Source organism: Aspergillus nidulans, chromosome VII, assembly GCF_000011425.1.
Source record: "Aspergillus nidulans FGSC A4 chromosome VII".
Taxonomy (NCBI): Eukaryota; Fungi; Ascomycota; class Eurotiomycetes; order Eurotiales; family Aspergillaceae; genus Aspergillus; species Aspergillus nidulans.
The window spans coordinates 2,259,015-2,278,275 of NC_066263.1; the positions used below are offsets into that span (position 1 = coordinate 2,259,015).

At 51.1% G+C, this 19,261-nt stretch overlaps 4 protein-coding genes across 4 annotated transcripts, besides 1 other annotated feature; 3 read left to right on the forward strand and 1 right to left on the reverse strand.

The window, feature by feature from the left end:
* Positions 1 to 19,261: part of a sequence feature (contig 1.29 1..525887(1)) that runs on past both edges of the window.
* wetA (developmental regulatory protein WetA) lies at positions 87 to 1,754 on the reverse strand (the record flags this gene model as incomplete). The annotated part of the gene is made up of 1 exon (XM_654449.1): positions 87 to 1,754. The coding sequence occupies one exon, from the start codon at positions 1,752 to 1,754 to the stop codon at positions 87 to 89; it is 1,668 nt and encodes a 555-aa protein (XP_659541.1).
* ANIA_01938 (SDR family oxidoreductase) lies at positions 6,784 to 7,768 on the forward strand (the record flags this gene model as incomplete). The annotated part of the gene is made up of 3 exons (XM_654450.1): positions 6,784 to 6,831; positions 6,891 to 7,492; positions 7,546 to 7,768. 3 exons carry the CDS (start codon positions 6,784 to 6,786, stop codon positions 7,766 to 7,768), a joined length of 873 nt encoding a protein of 290 aa, XP_659542.1.
* On the forward strand, positions 9,943 to 11,829 carry ANIA_01939 (uncharacterized protein). The gene has a single exon (XM_050612918.1). The coding sequence runs from the start codon at positions 10,608 to 10,610 to the stop codon at positions 11,664 to 11,666; it is 1,059 nt and encodes a 352-aa protein (XP_050468773.1). The 5' UTR covers positions 9,943 to 10,607; the 3' UTR covers positions 11,667 to 11,829.
* On the forward strand, positions 15,274 to 18,919 carry ANIA_01940 (uncharacterized protein; the record flags this gene model as incomplete). Its single annotated transcript, XM_654452.2, has 2 exons — positions 15,274 to 17,545; positions 17,613 to 18,919. 2 exons carry the CDS (start codon positions 15,274 to 15,276, stop codon positions 18,917 to 18,919), a joined length of 3,579 nt encoding a protein of 1,192 aa, XP_659544.2.

Here is a 19,261-nt window from a genome sequence, read left to right on the forward strand (position 1 = left end):
AGATGAGGCCAAATGTGATAAAAAAAAAACACCCAAGCATATTACAATGCTATATTTGTATTGGTACAAATCGGGGAAGGCCTAGGCTAGCAGAGGACAGCCTCTAGGGCTTCTACATCGCCGCCTGCTTTCCGCACCGCCTGCAGCGCAGCCTCGCTTAGCTTGCGCCGTCGGTCGCGGGCTTCCTGTTCGCGTCTGGCCTTTGTCTTGGAGCTGCCACTCGGAGCAACCCCCGTAAGAATCTTCTGCCTGTCGTTTGCCGTGAAGTTGACAAACGACACTGTGACTGATTTGCCCCCTCTTGGGCTTGTGGATAGACTGTTAGGAGTCTTGACAGGCTTGGGTGTACTTGTTGACTGTCCGGACAACTTGCGGCCGTGAGGACGGCGAGGAGCGTTCTTCATTGCCATCCCATCGCGGTTTGCAGACCCATGCCGCGGTGAAGTGTCCGCTTTTGGTGATATGGATGGGGATCGTGAGGGATGGGGAACGGCCTGAGTGTTGAAAGAAGATGCGTCGACGTATTTTTGGGGCGCATGTGCTTCGACATTGTAGGCGAGGTTGTCGTGGTTGTTGGCGGTTGTTGGAATGGTAGAGGAAGGGAATGATGAAGATATATCGAATTGTGTAGGGTCTAGTTGGATCATAAGCCCTCCTTGCAGGAAGTCTCCGTGGTTGGCAGCTGCTTGGACTGGCCGCTGTGGAGCCGGCGATGCGATCATCTGCTGATATGAAGCATGGCGCTGTGCCACCTCAGAGGGCATAGGCGACCACCATGTTTGATGGTCACTGAGTTCAGGAGTGTATTGGAATGCTGGTGTGTTGAGAGATTCGGAATGCCAGGAGGGCATCGATTGAGGGTCCGAGGAATGCGGTGAGGAGAATACGTCTCTTGCCGAAGGAGGACTCGGGGTTAAAGCAGATGTGCCTGTCTGGCTTAAATACCTCTGCTGCTGGCCTGCCAACGCATTGGCGGATGGTGACGGCATCGGGATCGCTGGAGATTGTGTGATATAACCAGAGTCAATCTGCTGAGGCAACTCTGTCGAGCCTTGAAAGCCTTCTGCTGCGTTCCTCATCTGCACAGGTGTGTGCTTAACGTTCTCCTGCTGCACAAGGATATCAGATGGGGGTGGCGACAATGGAAGGCACTCGTCGGAGCTACGGATGGTAAAATTCTGCAGTCGTTGAGCCCAAGCCTCCGGGTAGGCCATCCTACAGCTGCCTTTCTGGAGCTGGGAGGAGCGCATCAAGCCAGGGGAGAAGCTCTGTTTGCGCAGTAGGCCGCGGCGATCATTAGATTCTCGGTGATGGCGGATCGTCTTCGGGGTGAATAAACCTCCTTTGACCTTGGGGCCAGGAGTTGCTGGAGGAGTTGAAGGCGTTGAGCGGGGTACAGAGGCCTGGGAATGTCCAGTTGCATCGGCTTCGAGGCCAATGCTCAAGTCCAAAGCAGTCGAAGGTTGGGTACTATCTTGAAAAGAAAAACTGTCTTGATTCGTAGAGCAGCCGGTGTTCTGCGACAGAGACCAAAGGTCCTTGCCCCAGTCCTGCGCCGGCTGACTGTTATGCTGTACAGTGGAAATAACCGGAGACTGGTCGCCACAGTCGGTTGAGAACGAGTCAAGTGGGAATAACTGGTCGAACTCGCTAGGAAAGGACACATCCTTGTTGGCGTCGGTACTCGATGTGTCCATATTGACGTACTGATTAAACAGATCATTGAATGAATGATCGAATGGGTGGGCGAACATCTTGCCAGCGGGTGAGCGGGTGATCACCTTTCCGTTTGCGGCGATGATGGAAGAGGCTGCCAGAAGACCTGAACCAGCGGGCTGTAAGCTGAGCACCTATGATTGGTGATAAGATTTCAGGTGTCAAGTCTGGTCTCTACTCCCAGGGCAGGTCAAGGCAGGCAAAGTTTGGGAAAGGGAGCCGATGATCCGCCAGTATGGCCGTATGGTCGAGGGCGCAGATGGAATGCAGCGCAGCGCGTTGGAACCGTTTGATCGATTGACAATTGAACAAAACACTGCACAGCATGCAAAGAAGACAAAGCAAACAAACAATAGAACAAGGGCCCTATTTGAATTGTCACAGTCGTCGCCAGCCTCTGAATTTCCCTTTGCATTCCAGTCGTTCTATAGTGGGAGAGGAATGCGGACTAACGACCTGGCGGGGCTTTGATATCGTCCACTCTCTGCCAATCGACCCAGTTGAGAGAACTATGGATTCCTCAAGTAACCTTACCTACCAATCACGGGCTGAGAGGAAAGACGAGTTCCCTTGAACCTCACCACTGGGTGACGAAAAGTCCACTTCAAATGCTGAATGGCCACCCGCCGGAATGCAACGCTTCACTACGCCAGAAGCGGAGGATGGGTATCAGCCGGGACGAGAAAAGCCGGACAGTAACTCTGATGGCTCTTCGACGTTAGGGAACAGGACTGAGGACTTGTAGGCAACAGACGCGGATCAGTCGGCCCCGTCGGCAGAATCCGTTTAGGCTGTCTTGGGGTTTCCTCGACCTTGGAAGCGGCTCACAAATATAAGCGTCATTGCTGGCTCTCGGCATAAGCCAACAAGATAAAAGTAGTTTCTCCCGGGCCACAGTGATCAACATCAGTCTTGCGCCCATCAAGTCGCCTTTGAATTTCCAATGGGACCGATACCCATTCGGTGGAGCCGATATTTTTGTCCTTCAGAAGCCCGGTCCACTGAGTCTATTACAACTTGGTGGAATGCCCATCAAGGGTTCGAGAGCCGGTGGGATGGGCTAGGTCGCGGAGAGGAATGTGCGCCCTAAGCAACAATGCGCTAAACAGACCTCTGGTATGCTGGCGGCCAAAGACATAAAGACAGACACATACTTGGCGCATCTGTGCGCCCGCTGGTCTAGAGCGCATCTGTGTCGATTTTCCCTCTGCAAAGAGCTTGCTTCAGGTGGGCTTCTATTATTATCCCCAGTCCCGGATTGTGGGAAGTCTTGGATGCTTGCATTTTCACCCTCAGCCTCTTCGACTCCCAGCCCATCTCAATCACAGTCCTTGAAATCGCATTGCACATTGTTTGTTCTTAGTCTTAGCATATGAGAAGGCTGCGAAACTCGTGCTGCAGGGGACTGAGCCTGCAGAGACGTTGCCCAGCGGCTTCTTTGTTCTCTGCCCTGGACTCGGTCTGTCGTGCATGAACCAAACAACAGCTGAGTGTCCTATTGGACGGTAGAGTGTTATAGAACGATTTCCAATCCTGTCAAGGCTGCGCCCTGGCTGAGGGAATTTAATGAACCTCGTGGTAGCACAATCATACCCTGAGAGTCGGGATGCCGCAGTTAGAACCGTTGCGCAAAGGAGACAAAGGAGTGCTGGTTCGAGGGACTGTTCCTCGACCCTAGCCAGCCGCCTCAAAGAGCCAACACGAGAGTAATTGTTTGGTTGCTCAATTGACAAAGGGAATGGTTAGGGATGGTCTCCCAAGATCCCCTCTGGACCCATTGGTGGTAGAAAGGCTCGCCTGAGGCTCCTCAGACTCTTTCAGCAATGCCACGCCCCTCGAACAAAAAACAAAAGTACCACAATTCCGGAACATTGAGACAGGGAGTACTATGGAACATGGCAAGTCATCATTTGAAAAAGTGATTGTCAGGATTGAGGCCATCATCGAGTGGTGGAAGTTATTCTCCTATGTTGAGCGGCAGCACACGTGGCTGCCATTATTAAAATGGGCATGCATAATTACATAATCAATACTTCAACGATAGCAGTACAATGAAATATTGGTCCAATCTAATAGTGTCTCTCAACTGACCTGACTAATACCAGCCGTAGGGGATTATGAATGGGCTTATGGCCAAGAGGCATCAAGAATTAAGGAGCAACTGACGCGATTACCAATCGCTATTCGCTCTTCTATGACTTGCCAATAGCCACAACAGGCCAAGCTTTTTGCGATAGAGAGTCACTCTGAACTGGCGGGCTTCTTACTGCGCAGAAATGAGGCCATAGCAGCGTATTGCATCTGGGATACAATTTTCAGTGGGGGGAATATCTTTCAACCTGGACGAACCCATCAGAAAAATGCGCCTTCACTGACTAACTGCCTGTGGAACTGCACTGCTACACCATCACATGTGGAAACCGCATATTTCAGCCTGCTATCAGCCCACTACTCGAAAGACTGCTTGATTGACCAAAATCCGCTAGCATCTGAGCGCTGTTCCAGGATGAACATGACCTGTCAAAGCCCGCAAAGCTGATTTGTTATTAGTACCACGCCTCTGCTTACCCACTATAAACAGATACCTTCTTTTTCAAAAGGTGCTGGCCCTGCGGCTGATTGGGAGCTCTTGTGTTCGGCAGACAGACTGGTTTGACTTCCTTTTGTTCGCACGGAACCCCCATGTTGCCGCCCATTCAGACCTCAAGACTTGAAACGGACCCAGTTTCAAGAAATTAAAAAAGAAAATAAATAAAAGAAGAAATGGGCGGGTCACCGATTGTTGTCTACCTTGGACGAATCCCCTACTACCACTCACCGACACTAACCTCCGTCGTCTTCTGAACCCGCATTCCTTTGTCGCCCAGTCATTCTCTTCGCTCAAGCCACGTTCTCTGGCGGCACCTCTCTAAAAACAGCGACGTCTGGCATTTGCTTAAGGCAAATAGGTATCTGCTTTGACTCGCATTTGCCACAGCGGCAGTTCGAGGTGTCTCAGTGATTTGGCTTTTGAGAGGGGAGCCGTAGGCTTGCGGAAGGCTGGAATGGTGACACAGCTGATTCTAAACGCATGCCTAGGGAGTTTGAGTTCGTCTACATGAGTTGGCTGTGGCTGGCTCACTTCCGACTCTAAAAGGGATTAGCATCCTGAGCTTTCTGTAACAATCAGAAATCTCGGGTTGGATTGACATGCGTATACCAAGTCGGGATAAGAATTCAAACTATGGTGAAAGTATCAATCTTCTTACAGGCCAGCTGGACATCCCGAAGACCCAGATCAGGAAGACAGCCTGCCAACGATCGACAAGAGCATTGAACGCTGCGGTTTTGCCAGCATAGTCATCGTCAGCGTCCGTCAACCTGCGCGAAGAGATCTGGCTTCCTGAAACTCCAAAAATTTGTTTCTCGCTGGTGCCGTTTGTTTTGGGGACTCCGCCAGTCGGTGTAAGGCCACCATGATAGAGAGGTCTACCTTGGCGAGTCGGGCCCAGCTGGGGGCTCAGCTGAGATTGCGGACCGACAGACTGCCCCCGTTTGCCGGATTTGAAAGATCATAACTGAGATCTTTCCTGTCGTATTTTTGAAGAAAATCAGAGATAACCTGGGGATCTGGAACGATGACTGTATTTTTGCTCGCGCTTGGATTCGGTGATTCGAGGTTGCTGATGTCGATGTCGGCCGTATGCATGCCTTGGCGTGACAGACCGCGACCCCAACGAAGGATAAACAGAAAACTGCCCTTGACTGCGGAAGACTTGTAAGATTTCTTGGATAAGTATACAATGTGAAAGTGTCCATGATAATATGCTACGCAAATGTCCCTTGCCGAGAGATGGGGAAAAACAAAAAGAAATCATCCCAACCGAGTGGCCTTGATAAAAAGACACAGAAGCAGTTCAACAAACAGGATTCTCAAGTATGAGATAGCCGCAATGTTGCGAGACTGATGCTGCATGATGAAGAGCTGCGGTGGTCGATAATGCACTGTCTAGACGGTGGAAAGAAGGCGGCAAAGTCTTTTACAGGACTCCAGATGAGTGCACATTAGTTCTGACAAGAGAACAGAAGTTTCGTCTGCCTTAATAGCTCATACCGACAAAGCATCCTGTTGCTACCGCTGTACTAGTAGTTGGCTTAGGGCTAGGTGCGACCCGTCAAGTGGGGGCGGCTCGTTCCGCATTGGCTGCTTGTCTAGACCGGTAAGGAACTGCATGTATTCATGCAGCACGTTACCAGTCAGAAATAAGGCGGCTCTTCGTAAACTATAATACGCAATATACCGTCAAACCAAAAGTAAAAAAAAAAAAAAGGGTGAAAAGGTTTTTTTGTTCAGCCTCCCTAGACTTCTACCGAGATGGAACCGATGCTGACACCATCACCTTGCGGCGTATGATGGTGTTGCAGTATATTGACCTCTTTAGAGGAAGTCTGCCTGCAGTTAACCTGACGTCCACTCGTTGATGAATATGAATCAATCATTGTTGTCACCAGCTCGTGTTGCAGCTACTGGGCCTTTGTACGTCGGGAGTTTGACATACCGTTCTCTGAGCCTGGACACGGTTTAGTTTATGTCTTATATAGAGTACATACTGAGGCGGCGCAAAAATCGAACGACTCCACGGTTAGATTTGGAGTGGCTGAATCTAAGAGCGAGGTAGATTCGTTAAGCTGGGGCCGGCACGGCACAGCACGGCGCTCAACAGGAATTAGATGAAAGCTGCAATTAGAAGGAAAGATGATAAGCAAACTCAGGAAATGGAGTAGACAGAGTAGACGGGCTCGTTACCAGAACCAGCTGCGATTCGAATACAGCCCAAGTTATTGTGCTCGACCCTTTACGTGGGAAGAAATAGCGAGTCAGTGATGGACCAGACACGTTGATGCTGATCCACATCGGCTGGATCCTGCATCAGCGACCTTACTATTACTCCAAGCAGTTAGATTACGTTTTTGTACACACGTAACTCAGAAGGCTGGCCGTTTCGCGTTGAAAAAAACATTCTACAGGTTACATCAATCCCAATCCCGCTTACTGAATACCAAGTGCGTACCGCCGTACATTAAAGGATGAATTCACATGGAGAAGATCGTGTTGCCATTATTGCTGGAGCCACAGTGAGTACACCAAGAGCCTGGGGCTTGTCGAGCTCCCACTAACCTGTTCGTATTTGTAGTCTGGCATTGGAGCCGATCTTGCCCGGGATCTAGCCGCGCGTGGATGGAAGATTGCCTGTATAGGCCGACATCGTGAACCTGGGCAGACTCTTCTGCAGACGATCCCTGACGGTAATGCCCGGTTTTTCCCTGCGGACGTATCCAAGTACGATGAGTACGCGAATGTCTTCCGCCAAGTTCGCAAGCTCTGGGGCCGTATCGATGCACTATGCGCCAATGCGGGCATTGTCGATACTTCGTCCGTCTATATATACGACTGGAAGAACAGGAGCGTTGATGACATTCCTCCGGCCCCCGAGTTGGATGTCGTGGACATCAACTATAAGGGAGTAATCTACGGCACTCAATTGGCGACTCACTTCATGAGACATAATCCTCGACCTGGCGGTCGCATTGTGGTCACTGGCAGTATTGGAGCGGTCTTCCCGCATAGATCCTATCCCGTCTACTGCGGGACCAAGGCGGCAGTCAACCATTTTGTGCGCGGCGTGGCCCCGCTACTGAAGGAAAAGGAGAGTATCCTGATCAACGTTGTGATGCCGGGCATCGTGTCCACCCCTATTGTTCCACCAGAGATGATCTCGGCCGTCACTCCCGAATGGTGAGTCTACCGAGCCGCGGCTGAATAATTCATTTGTTCACATCCAATTCCAGTCTGACCCCCGTCGAGACCGTCCTGAAGGCGTACCGAGTCTTCCTCAATGATACCACGCAAATGGCTGGCGAAGCCCTGGAGTGCTCCGCAGATAAACTGATCTACCATCACCTGCCCGAATACGGCAATGGGCATATCACGCAACGGGCTGTTACGGTGTGGGAACCGCTGTTCCGCATGCTGCATGGCGAAGACTCGCACCTACCGGACGCCATTCCGTGATAAGGTGCAGGCGAAGGAGAAGCCAAGAAGCAGTACGAGGTATGCGCCTGAGTGGGCATCTTTCCCTTTTATTCTTCTTTTTATTTTTTATTTTTTTCTGTTTTTCTTTGACTGAAGACTGGCAGACCCTGATGGCCTTGGCACGCATGAAGCGGTCTCGACGATCGCAACAGCTGGAACTTCAGGCCAAAATTAGCAGCCGTTTCCCGTTTTTCAATTCGTTTCCTCTCTCCTCTTGTCCGCCTATCGGACCCCTTAGAAGCCTTTGGCTGTCTAGCCAACGAGAGCTGCTTTTTGTAAAGCCTGACTCGGTCTTAGGGAAGGTCTGTCAAGTCCAAATCAATCCTGCGAATCTATCACCGCACTGCTCCTTTCGGCATCCCGTGGCGTAACAGTCCCTGCAGTGTTGTGCAGATCCAGAGGTCACGGTCATGGCTAGCATCTGATGTCAAATGAAGAGGCTCGCTTCTGGCGCGGCTGCAAGTGTCCGGCCAGCCGTGTGGAGCGGATCTAGCACCGAGCCTTCGTGCTCCTATGGCAAGCCTAGGTTCACTTGCTCAGATGCTTGAACAGGTATAGCTTATGCTACTCTAGTGGCCTATCGATGGTTTCGGTCCTACTTATCCCTTTACGTAACTATTATTTCGCCTGTATACACTAACTCCCCGGCATATTCGGGGTGGTAGCGTCTATCAGGATAGCATTGTGTGTTGATAGAGTTGGTAAGGGTATACAGCAGGACAGGCCTCTTAATTGCAGTAGCAGAGTGTGTTGGGCCAAAACAAATCGAGTTTTGGCAGACTACTGACAAGCTATGACAAACCATGATAGTCTATATGGCCGATTGACGAAACAATGCGGATCGTCATCAGTCTGTTTTGTCCTTCTCCCTTTTCCCTTTACTTCCCCGTTACCGGTAAGCCCTGGCCCTGTCAATATCAGTGTGCAAGAAGCCCTTAATCAGGGTCATCTGTGAGAACATGGGTCAGACTCCGTACGACCTCGTGGTCCAGGGTATATCGAATATTTACATCAATTTAGGGCTTGAAGCGCCGCAGCTATTCTGGTCGTTGAAGAACTGGTGGTGAACTATGCTTGTGAAGTCCTTTCGAAGGACTTTCGTGATGATGAGTGCATATAACAGCAGCGTCTCTCTGAAGCGCAGCTATCCTCCGCGAAGGCCTGCCGGGATGCCTGAAGACGCTCTGGATGATGAGGTTAAGAATTCAGTGCCGGATTCTATGCACAAGCTCACAGACGACGGTGGGATATGTTCAGGTAGTGGAACGTCCTGAAATCATGTACCAGTGCAGATCTAAGGACTGAATGGGATAGCTTAAAAATTCAGCATGATGAGGGTTCATCTGCTCCTGTATATAAGTATATTGACAGAAAGTGACTGAGAAGTTAGAAGACCTTGGAAGACTACAATCATGTCCACACAAGCCAGCGTCTCCAGAGCAATCTACAGCTCCGCTACGGCTCAGAACCGTGGCGGGTAGGACCCTATTGTAGGATCGTCATTCCCGGGTCTGATAACTGTACTGATTGATTGAAAACGTGCTGCGGTTGTAAGTAATATATAATGCTGATAAGTGACAAATTGTCTAATAGCTGCTGAGGTTGTACTACCGTGTTGTACAACTGACCATTGTAGACGTTTGCACTACTGACGATTATACTATAATCATTTGTTTGATAGTTCTACCAAATGCTCAAAGTTTCCCTTTTCATGTAGTATTGTCAAGGGTTTGATATTCTATGCTTGACGTGTTTGTGGTTTACTTCACTGAGATCAAATCAAACCTGGCTGAGCACACGATTGTTTTGGCCAAAGCGACGTACATTATTACAAACAGTGCAAATCTCCCAGGCTCAGAAACATTGAGAAGGTCACGTGAAACTTCCACCAAATAAGCACTCGTGACACTCCGCACTAGGCCACTTATGGTCACCCAAGCCGGCGCCGGCGGTCCGAGGGAGGCGACAACGGAAGTGAGGAGGCTTTGTCGATGACGGAAATATCACAGCCTGAGAGTCAGCAGGGAAACTCTCTCTCCTTCTTCTCCTTTCCAGCACTATCCTGCGTGCTATCCCCCCATAAACATCACTATTTTATATTATCCTACTACCTCTATTACGACAGCTCATTTTGAGTGGTAGTCGTTCAACTTCGCGCCGTCACCCCGTCCCCCGCGTCTACCCTTGGACGGCATCCCACGATCCCACGAAAGCGGGTGCGAATTTACCCAAACCTCTGCCCTCCACCATCCACGAGACCATTACATCACCTGTGCTGGCTCGCCAGTCTTGGGCTTCGAACCTTCCTTGCCCTCGTCACCGTTCATAACAGCAGTTTCAGGAGACAAACAACGTGTTTTGCCCTCTTTCCCCACGGTCAGACGATTTACGACCACGGCTGCTCTTCCGACCAAGTGACTCAGATAATCCCTATGCATCTCGTCAAGGACTTCGTCAAGACCCCATTTCCTGCAAATCAATCACTAGAGGTCCCCAGAGGCTCTGATCTTACTACCGTCTCCCAGCTTCTCACGCACAGTTCCAACATGTACGCCAAAGTTCGCGTCCAGGGACGCTCCTGTTTGTCTCAGTAAGCGGGACCGTTACGCACTGTTTGCCATGGGCTCCTTCAAACGTACTGGGAGGCATTACAAGCCATACAATTACAAAACGAACAATTACACCTACCATCTCTGCCTCCGCCATAGGCTCATCGCAGAGCAATTTTCAGAAGCGGAGTTTGAGTGCGACACACTCGGTCGTCGGATCATTCTTCCTGGTGAAGAGTCCGATACGTCGGCATAAAGGATAACCAAAAATGAACGCCCATGACTTGAGCAGAAAGTCTTGGGAGTCACTTTCTTCGACTTTTTCGCAGCTCGAGATATCGCTTTCTCGTGACAGCTGCTATGCTTCAGATGAAGTGTCTGTAACCTCTGCTCCACCTGCTGCCACTGATACGACGAAGAAAATATTGGTTGCTACCCCGACTGAGACTCCTATTCCGAAGTCCATACTGAAAAGGCCATACGCCGACATTGAAGAAGACGAAGAGTCGGAGTCTGGCTATGCCTCAGATTCTACAAACGCCGATGGCATCTTTGAGGAATTCGACGACGACATGTGCGACGATGTCGATTGGGACGACACTGAGTCCAGCTGTGTCGAAGACATTGAGTCTTTTGATGGCTCGTTTATATCATTTGAATCTTCGGTACGCTTTGACACCAACGTGCAGTATATCGAGCCATCAGAGTATCAAGAGGATGAAAGCTCCGATGCGGGCATGACAAGTCACGAATTAATGGAACTGGCACGAGCGTCTTACCCAAACAAGTCTCATGAGGAAACGTACAGCGGTGCGGAAACCAGCGATATTGACGACGCCAGCCACGAAGCTATCGCTGATTCTATTGAGCAACTTCCAGAGCATACCGGCGATCTTCTTGACCTTGATAAAAGGCTTTTCGTAGCCTACATGAACGGCATTAATGGAATTGCGAACCATGAATACAAAGCACGCCTTCGTGCTCGGGTTGCAGATTTCAAATCGGGTCTTGCCCCGTCGCCATTCTTGGACCTGGACAGCGCCAACGCACTTTATCTAGACACAGTACTCAGCCACGTCATCGGAACTTTTCGCAACATTGTGGTGAAAGATGAATTTTTCGAACTCGTCAGGGCTAGTGGCGAGACCGTGCATATTCCTCAGGGAACAAGGCTCAATCAGGATATATTTGACAAAATCGAGCGCCTGCTATGTGAACGGTTGACCGGCGACGGCGTAGACATCGGCCCTGATGAGTTGAGCTTTTTTGCCAGCGGCGTCGCCTACGCGCTCGAGAACTGGAGGTGCTACAGCGTCATTACGCCGTAGAGATATTTCGACACGCTCCAACGCTACAAAAATTTGACTATGATGTTGGACGTTTTACGAAGAGCCATGAGATGGAAGGCGTTTCAGTGGGATTTAAAGGCTGATTATATCGTTTCTTAGTGATAGAGTCCAAAAGTTCTCACGACGAATCTAGAATTGCTTGCAAGTTTTACGTATCTTCTATCCCTTCCGAACGTGAGTTTCGTTTGTACGAGTAGTCAGACTCTCAGCCCGGCTTTTGTAGATCTCACCAGCCACCGCCGCCACGGTTAGAAAACGCGGCGAAGATCGCAATGATAACTCATGGCTTACACTGCATTGAAGCCCAGAGGTCCAAGTTCCTGGAAATGTATTACAGGCCAACCGTTCACTAAGGTGATTGGCACCACCTAGAAATATCTGATCGAGGTAAACAGCCGCAGCACCCCACGACGTCAGCGAACTCCTTTAGTACCCATTTCCGAGATCAACCTTAGAGCTTCGGAATAATTTGTGCTGGTATTCGAGCCATCATATTTCACCCTTACCAACCGACCATGGAGCACCGAACATTTTGGGCGTCAATGAGCACTATTTCAAACCTAACCCCAAATCTGGGACCGGCGTATCGGCGAGAAAGGACCACGGTCCATCCGTCAATGATAACAGAGACAGGTGTCATCGGTACTACCTCGTATGCTGGCATAACTGATTGTGCTACTTTGGGGAGAGAGGTAGCACAGGGCAGAGCAGTTCCCAGTCACCTTGACCCGCCCAATCCCTCGCGAGGTACTCAGCTGACTCTGTAACATGGTATAAGACAGTTGTCAGACATATCAATGGCAACCTGTTTTCTGCCCCGAATGCTGTCGTAAGGACGAGTGACAAACTAAGCTACCTTGTTATAATCAGTAAAGTAGTAAGAAGGATGAGGTGAATGAAGCTTGCTTTGAGTACTCTGGGTACACATCATACCAGGGTGCGGCTGGACTGATGGATGTGATTAAGTACCGACATACTAGGCTGCAATATATATAAGGTTGATACAGGGTATCACGGATATCACTGCCAACACCTACATCACGCTCAGTGGTAGAGTTTAGTCTTGCTAGTACCATAAATCACGTGTCGCGATATCGAAAGCATTTAGCGGTAGTTGAATGGCTGAAGTCTTGGGGCAGGGACGCTCGTCATGGTATTGGACTTATACCCGCTTTAGAAATCTTCCAATAGTTGGTCCTAGTCAGCTTAATACTTGAACTCGGCATCTCGCCAAGTACAGACTCGTAACGCACGACCTGAAGGTGGGGGAGCTTAAAAACAGCAAGAACCGCTCTTCGAGTCATGAAGGGTCATTTGGCGGCTCGAGCATGATTATGTTCACCGTATCAGGAATGCCGAGGCAATTGGCAACGCCGCCTTGTATCCTACGGTATCTCATTATTATGTCTACCGCCTAGAGGTACATAGCCCATATTGAGTAGTTCTCCCGGCAATGCGATTGCTAAGGATGTCTCAGCTCAATATAAATAGCTGCGATCTAAGCGCACACCGGCCAATTATCGCTCTAGGCTACGATAAACTTTGACCAGCGGCAGGAAATCGATAAGCCAGGGCTCTTGAGCGCGAACCACATGCGCGGCGTGTGCCAATGGTTCGTGGCTTTAGCTGAATCTCGATTGAATCGACGGATGAGGTCGTCAATTAGTTCAGAACCGAAGATGAACCACGGCGACGGGATATAAGCGAGGCAATTGGCTACAGAGGGTCAGAGCGAAATAGTGACTGACTCGCGGCAGATGATTTCTTGAAAGCGCGATGCTGCCTTGGACTGAGTTCGATGAACATCGACCGGGGTTTCAGGTGTACTTCGGCCAACGGAGTAGCTTGTCAGAGAGACATAATAGGGACGGAAAGCAGATAAGCTGGCTGCGTGTCTTATAGGGTTGGCGAAATCAAGATGGACCGTCCCTGATAAAACGACCGTTGCTGACGGGGCGTTGTCATACGCTTATACCCTGGTCCCTCAATGGTCCAGACGAGCTGAGCGTCGGATGCTAGTTGTAGGTCGGCAGCCTTGTCGTTGTGTTGTATCTGCTCTGTGACCCAGTGACCCAGTGACCCAGTGCTGGATGGTGCCGCCGATGATGTGCCGGCGGATGGCAGCAGATTGAGATTGCCAGACCGCATTCCAGTTCTTGTCCTCCTGAAAATTGGTCATGCCAGTCACTCATTCCAGGGACGAGGGACGATTATGGACATCAGGTCTCGGATGCGAATTTTTTGGAGTCCAGCCAGTTCGATTCCGACCGCACAAAAGCAAATATGCACCGTATCTTAAACGGTGAGATGTCAGGTCGCTTTCTCCAGACTTCGGGCCAAAGCAGCCCCTTTCCGACCGTCGAAGGTTCTCTGCGCATTCCTTTGCCTGCCTGAAGTAGTATAGTGTATTATAAAAGCCCCAATTGCAACGAATGGGCTGTGGGCCCAGGAGGGTCGGCGATCAGTCGGGGGGTCGATTCCTTCTGTCAATTCGATACAGCGTCCACCGTTCAGTGCCCACGGGTCTGCCAGTCCCCGCAGACGGGCGGAAATAATCCATGCGCAGAAACCAAACAGCATGGGAGGACAACCAGACTATTGGATTCGACATTACCAGAACCGTGGATAAGAGCGCGACTATGCTTGCTTGCCCGCTAATCTTCGGCAGCTCGAATCGGCGGGCGATGGCTTGGCTGGCCACGACGATCGCAGCAAATGCTCCGCGTCCTCGTGCTGGCAGTTGGCCCGATGCTCGTGGCGAAGGCTTGGACGGGCGTCTTCACGAGTCACTAGAATCAGGGACAACATGGTGGGCCTCGCAGCAGGTCTTATTTGCTGACGGTCCGGCTGGATACCAGGATACGCCATCGCCTGCTCCACCGTCTCCTGATTCTGCAAGACTACTGTTAGTGTGGGCGACAGGCGGGTACCTTAATGGTCCCAAAGTAGGCCGCTGGGAGAAATTCAGTTGGCAATGGTTTGACAATGCTTGACCACTCCTGAATCTCTGCCGTCTTCTCAGGTCTCTCTCTTTCACACACTCTGTCTCAATCACTCCCTTCATCCATTAGCCATCCATTCTTTCTTTTCATCATCATCTACTACTCTCCTTACTCTCCCACAACCCTCCGACACTCCTCGGACGAAATGAAAGACGGTCGCTGCTGATTGCTTCATCTGTCACACAGGGTATGTTCTGAAAGCAGCCCAACTCCGCATCTTACGCTTGTCCTGCATCTCGTCTTTGTCTCCCTTTTCTTTCCCATCTGCCTGGAAGTCGGACCGAAAAAGAAAAAATATCATAAAGTCAGGGCTGCAGGCGAAGGACGTGGAAAAGTGTCCGGCCCCCATCTGCCTTACAGTCAGACAATCCATGTGCAGCGTGAAAGACGGCTCAGCCCAGAGGAGAGATAAGCCCTGTTGGGCAAAAGAACAGAAGAAGCGCAGGCTGACGGGCATTTCTTACATTCTACGTGTTCTGTATGTAACTGACTTTTTCTCTGAAGAGAATCACCACTCCTAGTATCCGACTTGCTACTCTCTACATTCCCTTCTCCAGTTCCACTTTCTTGACCTGCATCCCAGAATGCAGCACATCAGAGGGCCAGAGCCCGAATTCGGCACAACGCTCTCGCTCTCACGCTCGCGATCTCGCTCCCGTAGCGCCAGTATCTCCAGCGATTCACAACTCTCCCTTATCCATCTCGCCCCGCCCTCTGTTAATCCGCCTCCGTCCTTCATCGCACCGGCGTCGGCGTCTCAGATTATCACGTCAGATCAGGAGTTCAACGCTGCGGATTTTGTAGCTGACGAAAATGATGATTCTGGCGCCCTCGTTACTCCTGAGGCGTTATCCGCTCTCAATGGGTTCCTTGACCACCTGGTTCTCAACATTCTAGCAGCTGCAAAGTCGACACAGTTGGCCGCGATTCGACCTGCTGTTGCTGATGTACTGAAACCCCGACTAGCGAACCTGGTTGTGTCCGTAGCCGACGAGGAGTTGAGCGAGTATCTTGGAGATGAGGAGGACGAACAGTCTGAGTTCCGTGGCGGCCAAAGCCCAGAGGGTGAATTCGACCTCATTCGCACCTGGAAGTTGACGCGCCTGCGTTGTATGGTGTACACACGCCTTGGCGACTTGGAGGAAGACGACGAAGAGGAGTATATCGCCCAGGAAGGTCTTGTCGATGAGGAAGGTGCGCCTCGACGATTCACGAATCATATCGGCAACATCACTCCTGCTGCCGCCATCTTTCTGACCTCCATCATCGAGCACATTGGTGAACAGGCGCTTGTAATTGCAGGCGAAACAGCAAGGTCTCGACTCTCACCTAAGCTCGTGGTTGAATGTGATGAAAATGAGGATGGCGTCGGTAAAGAGAGGGGGAGCATGAACCGGCTGGTAGTGGAAGAGCTCGATGTTGAAAAGCTGGCATTGAATCCGACGCTTGGACGGCTATGGCGGACGTGGAGGAAACGTACTCGCACGCCGAACCTTTCTCGGCTGGCATCTCGCGACTCTCTACGACGACGTGGCACTGTCGCTGGCACTATCGGTATGAACAGTAGGAAGAGCAGCTTCTCCATCACTGAGGATCCGCTTTCGCCCCCGCTGGAGGAGCCTCAGTCTGAGTCTCAGTCTGAAGCTCAGGTTGAAGCCCAGCCCGAAGCCCAGCCGGAGATTGACCCAGTATCTATTCCTCTACCAATGGGCGAGAACGATGTCGAAGAGATTGAAAATGAGGACTTCCCAGACTTCGACACCGCTGAGATCCGAACTATGCAAGCTGTTGTTGCCCACAAAGTACGCCCACAGAGTTTGATGGTTCTCACTTTACAATCCCCTAAATCGCCATCTTCACATACTGGCTCGCCCATCACTCCTATCTCCGCCCGCAGTGCCCCTCCGCTCTCCCGTCATGCTAGATCGCGATCTCTACCAAGCCCGACTTGCCCGTCTGAGGCTCCAGAGGTCGACCCGGCTTACCCGGTTCCTCGTAGACCATCGCCTGCGGCTTCTGAAGAGCGAAGGCGCCTTGACACAATGTATGAACATGAGGAGCGTGAGGAGGCCGAGACTGTCAAAGAAGACAAAGGTCGCAAGCTTGCGGGTCTGACTACAGAACTCAAGCCCGAACAGACACCTCCGTCAAATCTGCCTGATGACGTAGCTGATAACGTTACGAAAGGAGTCATTGCTTCCGCTGCTAAAGTCGCGACGAGCCAAGCAGCTGACACCGAAAGTCCTTCAATTGAACCAGAAACTGAAGTCATCGAAGGCCAAGGTACCGTGCAAAAGCCATCTCCCGTACAACGACCGAAGCGGAATCCAAGCAAGGATGCTACGCGTAACAGTGACCGACAAGCTACCCCTGCATCGTCGAGCGATGTTGAGAGCCTTCCCAAAAAGCAAAGTGAAGAAGTACCCATACCCGTGGCCCCCACGGAACCAAGTGTGAGCCTGCCTCCCACTTCGGCTCGTGAGGTTCGTCCATCGCTGGACAGTGTTCGAGGATCGAGACCTGCTTCCAATTCCAGTGATAGTGTACACTCGAGCTTCTCGCGTGCCCAACGCCCGAGTGCGCTCAACTTAACAAGTGGTAGCCAGCGCTCTGCAACATCGTCAGTCTCAAGCTCGGTAACAGAGCGTGCGGCTGTGCAGCGTATCCCAGCGCGACCGTCGACTTCCTCGGCATCATCGCCGCATCCCTCAATCGTTCCAAAATCTCGCCGATCTGGCAGCTTCAGTAGTAATCGGGAAAAGCGCCCAATGACTGCCGGGTCTACCACATCCCAGAAGCTGAAAGGCCTCATCAACCGGTCGGAAGAACCGAACCCGAGGCGCGATTCAGAAGGAAGTAGGGTGTCTGAGGGCACTAAAAACTCCCATGACGACAAATCTAACTTAGAAGAACTGATTCGCAGTGACGAGACGCTTCACTTTACTCTCACGCCAAAAAGTGTCCGAGAAATGGATAAAGCCAACAGCCCAAAGGCCAAACACTGTTGAATCGGCAAATGGCTCAGTCGATACAAGCCGACCGATGGTATCACCTAGAAGTCAACCTTCTCCCAAGTCAAGGGCTTCCGAGAAGCCCAGGCCTGCGCCCATTCAAGTGCCTCGTGCGAATACGCCACAGAAGTCGAAAGTAATACAAGCTCGCGACGCTCGTCCTGTTTATGAGTCGAGCTCCGATCTTGCGCAATTTATTCGCAATTCCGGCCCCGCAAGTCCCCCAATCCTCAACAAGTCAGTCAGTCGCCAGTCCTCCGATGCGCAGTTGTCAAGGAGATCTTCTCGGGCCGAGAGCGCCATGTCGGGCTCGACTCGGGGGCCCAGACTGCAAGCGAAACCTCCAGCGCTTCCTAAGTCTGAAACAAACTCGACGTCCGATCTGATTGACTTCATCCGTGAAGGTCCACCTACCGCTGGAGCACGCCGCATTCCGCGCACAGTCGCGCCATTCCGCAGCACTATGGACTCGGACGATCTTGCATATGAGCATGGTGCCACCCCGTCGATTACCAGCACCCAGGGTGAATCCACAACCACCAAGTCCCTGGCTTCAGTTGGCTCGCACACCAGGCTTATTGATTCATCAAATAAAGCAAGTACAAACACAAGGATAGGGTCGACGAAACCGCCCTCTAGCTCCGCAGGTCAAATACCTGTTGAAGACGATCCTCGTCCTAAGCGAGCACAGCGCCGAGTGCCCGACCCCTACGCTTTAGATTGGGATGATGAGGAGCTAGAAGCGATGCTGGAAGAGGAAGAGGAGAAGAAGAACCCCAAGCCAAAACGCGATGAGGAAAGCCTAATAGACTTCCTTCGCAATGTACCTCCCCCCCCTGAGCCAGAACAGCCGCAACCGATTGTTGCCCCACGTACGAAAACACCAAACGGCGGCTCATCTTCGATGAAGGCTCGCCTTCTCCGCAGCGCCTCCTCCGAGAAGGGTCCCACTTTGAAAGGCCCGTCAACCAAGTCTTCACAAACATCATTGCGCCAGCAGTCAGATCAGTACTCCAAGAGACCGTCCAACTATACGGTTAAGTCGTCGGACGCCATGTACGGCTTGGCGTCTGTCTCGGAGCGACAGACAGACACTAGCGCGTTGGCAGACTTTCTGCGGAACACAGGGCCTCCCTCGCCCGCTCCGCCCCAGGGGCCATCCAAGGACACGAGCTTTGCCCGTCGTTTCTTCGTTCGGCGTAAGAAGGTCGAAGCCTAATAGTACATCACAAGTTTAGCGACGAACTGATCTTTTTCTTTTATATTTTACCTTCTTGGCACGTCATCTTGGTCTTCATTTCTCTCGTTTATCCAATCACGAAGTTTCCATGCCCTCGGTGAATGACCTGTCTTGTCTGTCTTTGAGCGTCGCGAAATGTCTGATGACACTTCCCTTCAAGTTACAGGTAGACAGCAAAGTCTTCTCTACCTGATTCCATTATGGCCTGCTTCGTTCCACGGCTCTTTTGCAAAATTTTTGCACAGGTATCTATCTATTTTTATCCCTGTGCATCCATTTTTGCTGGCTGTTCGCCGAATATGATGTCGGCAATTTCTGGTC

Excerpts from the sequence above, each read along its gene's own strand:
- ANIA_01939 (XM_050612918.1), top strand. The coding sequence starts at position 10,608 with ATGAACGCCCATGACTTGAGCAGAAAGTCTTGGGAGTCACTTTCTTCG.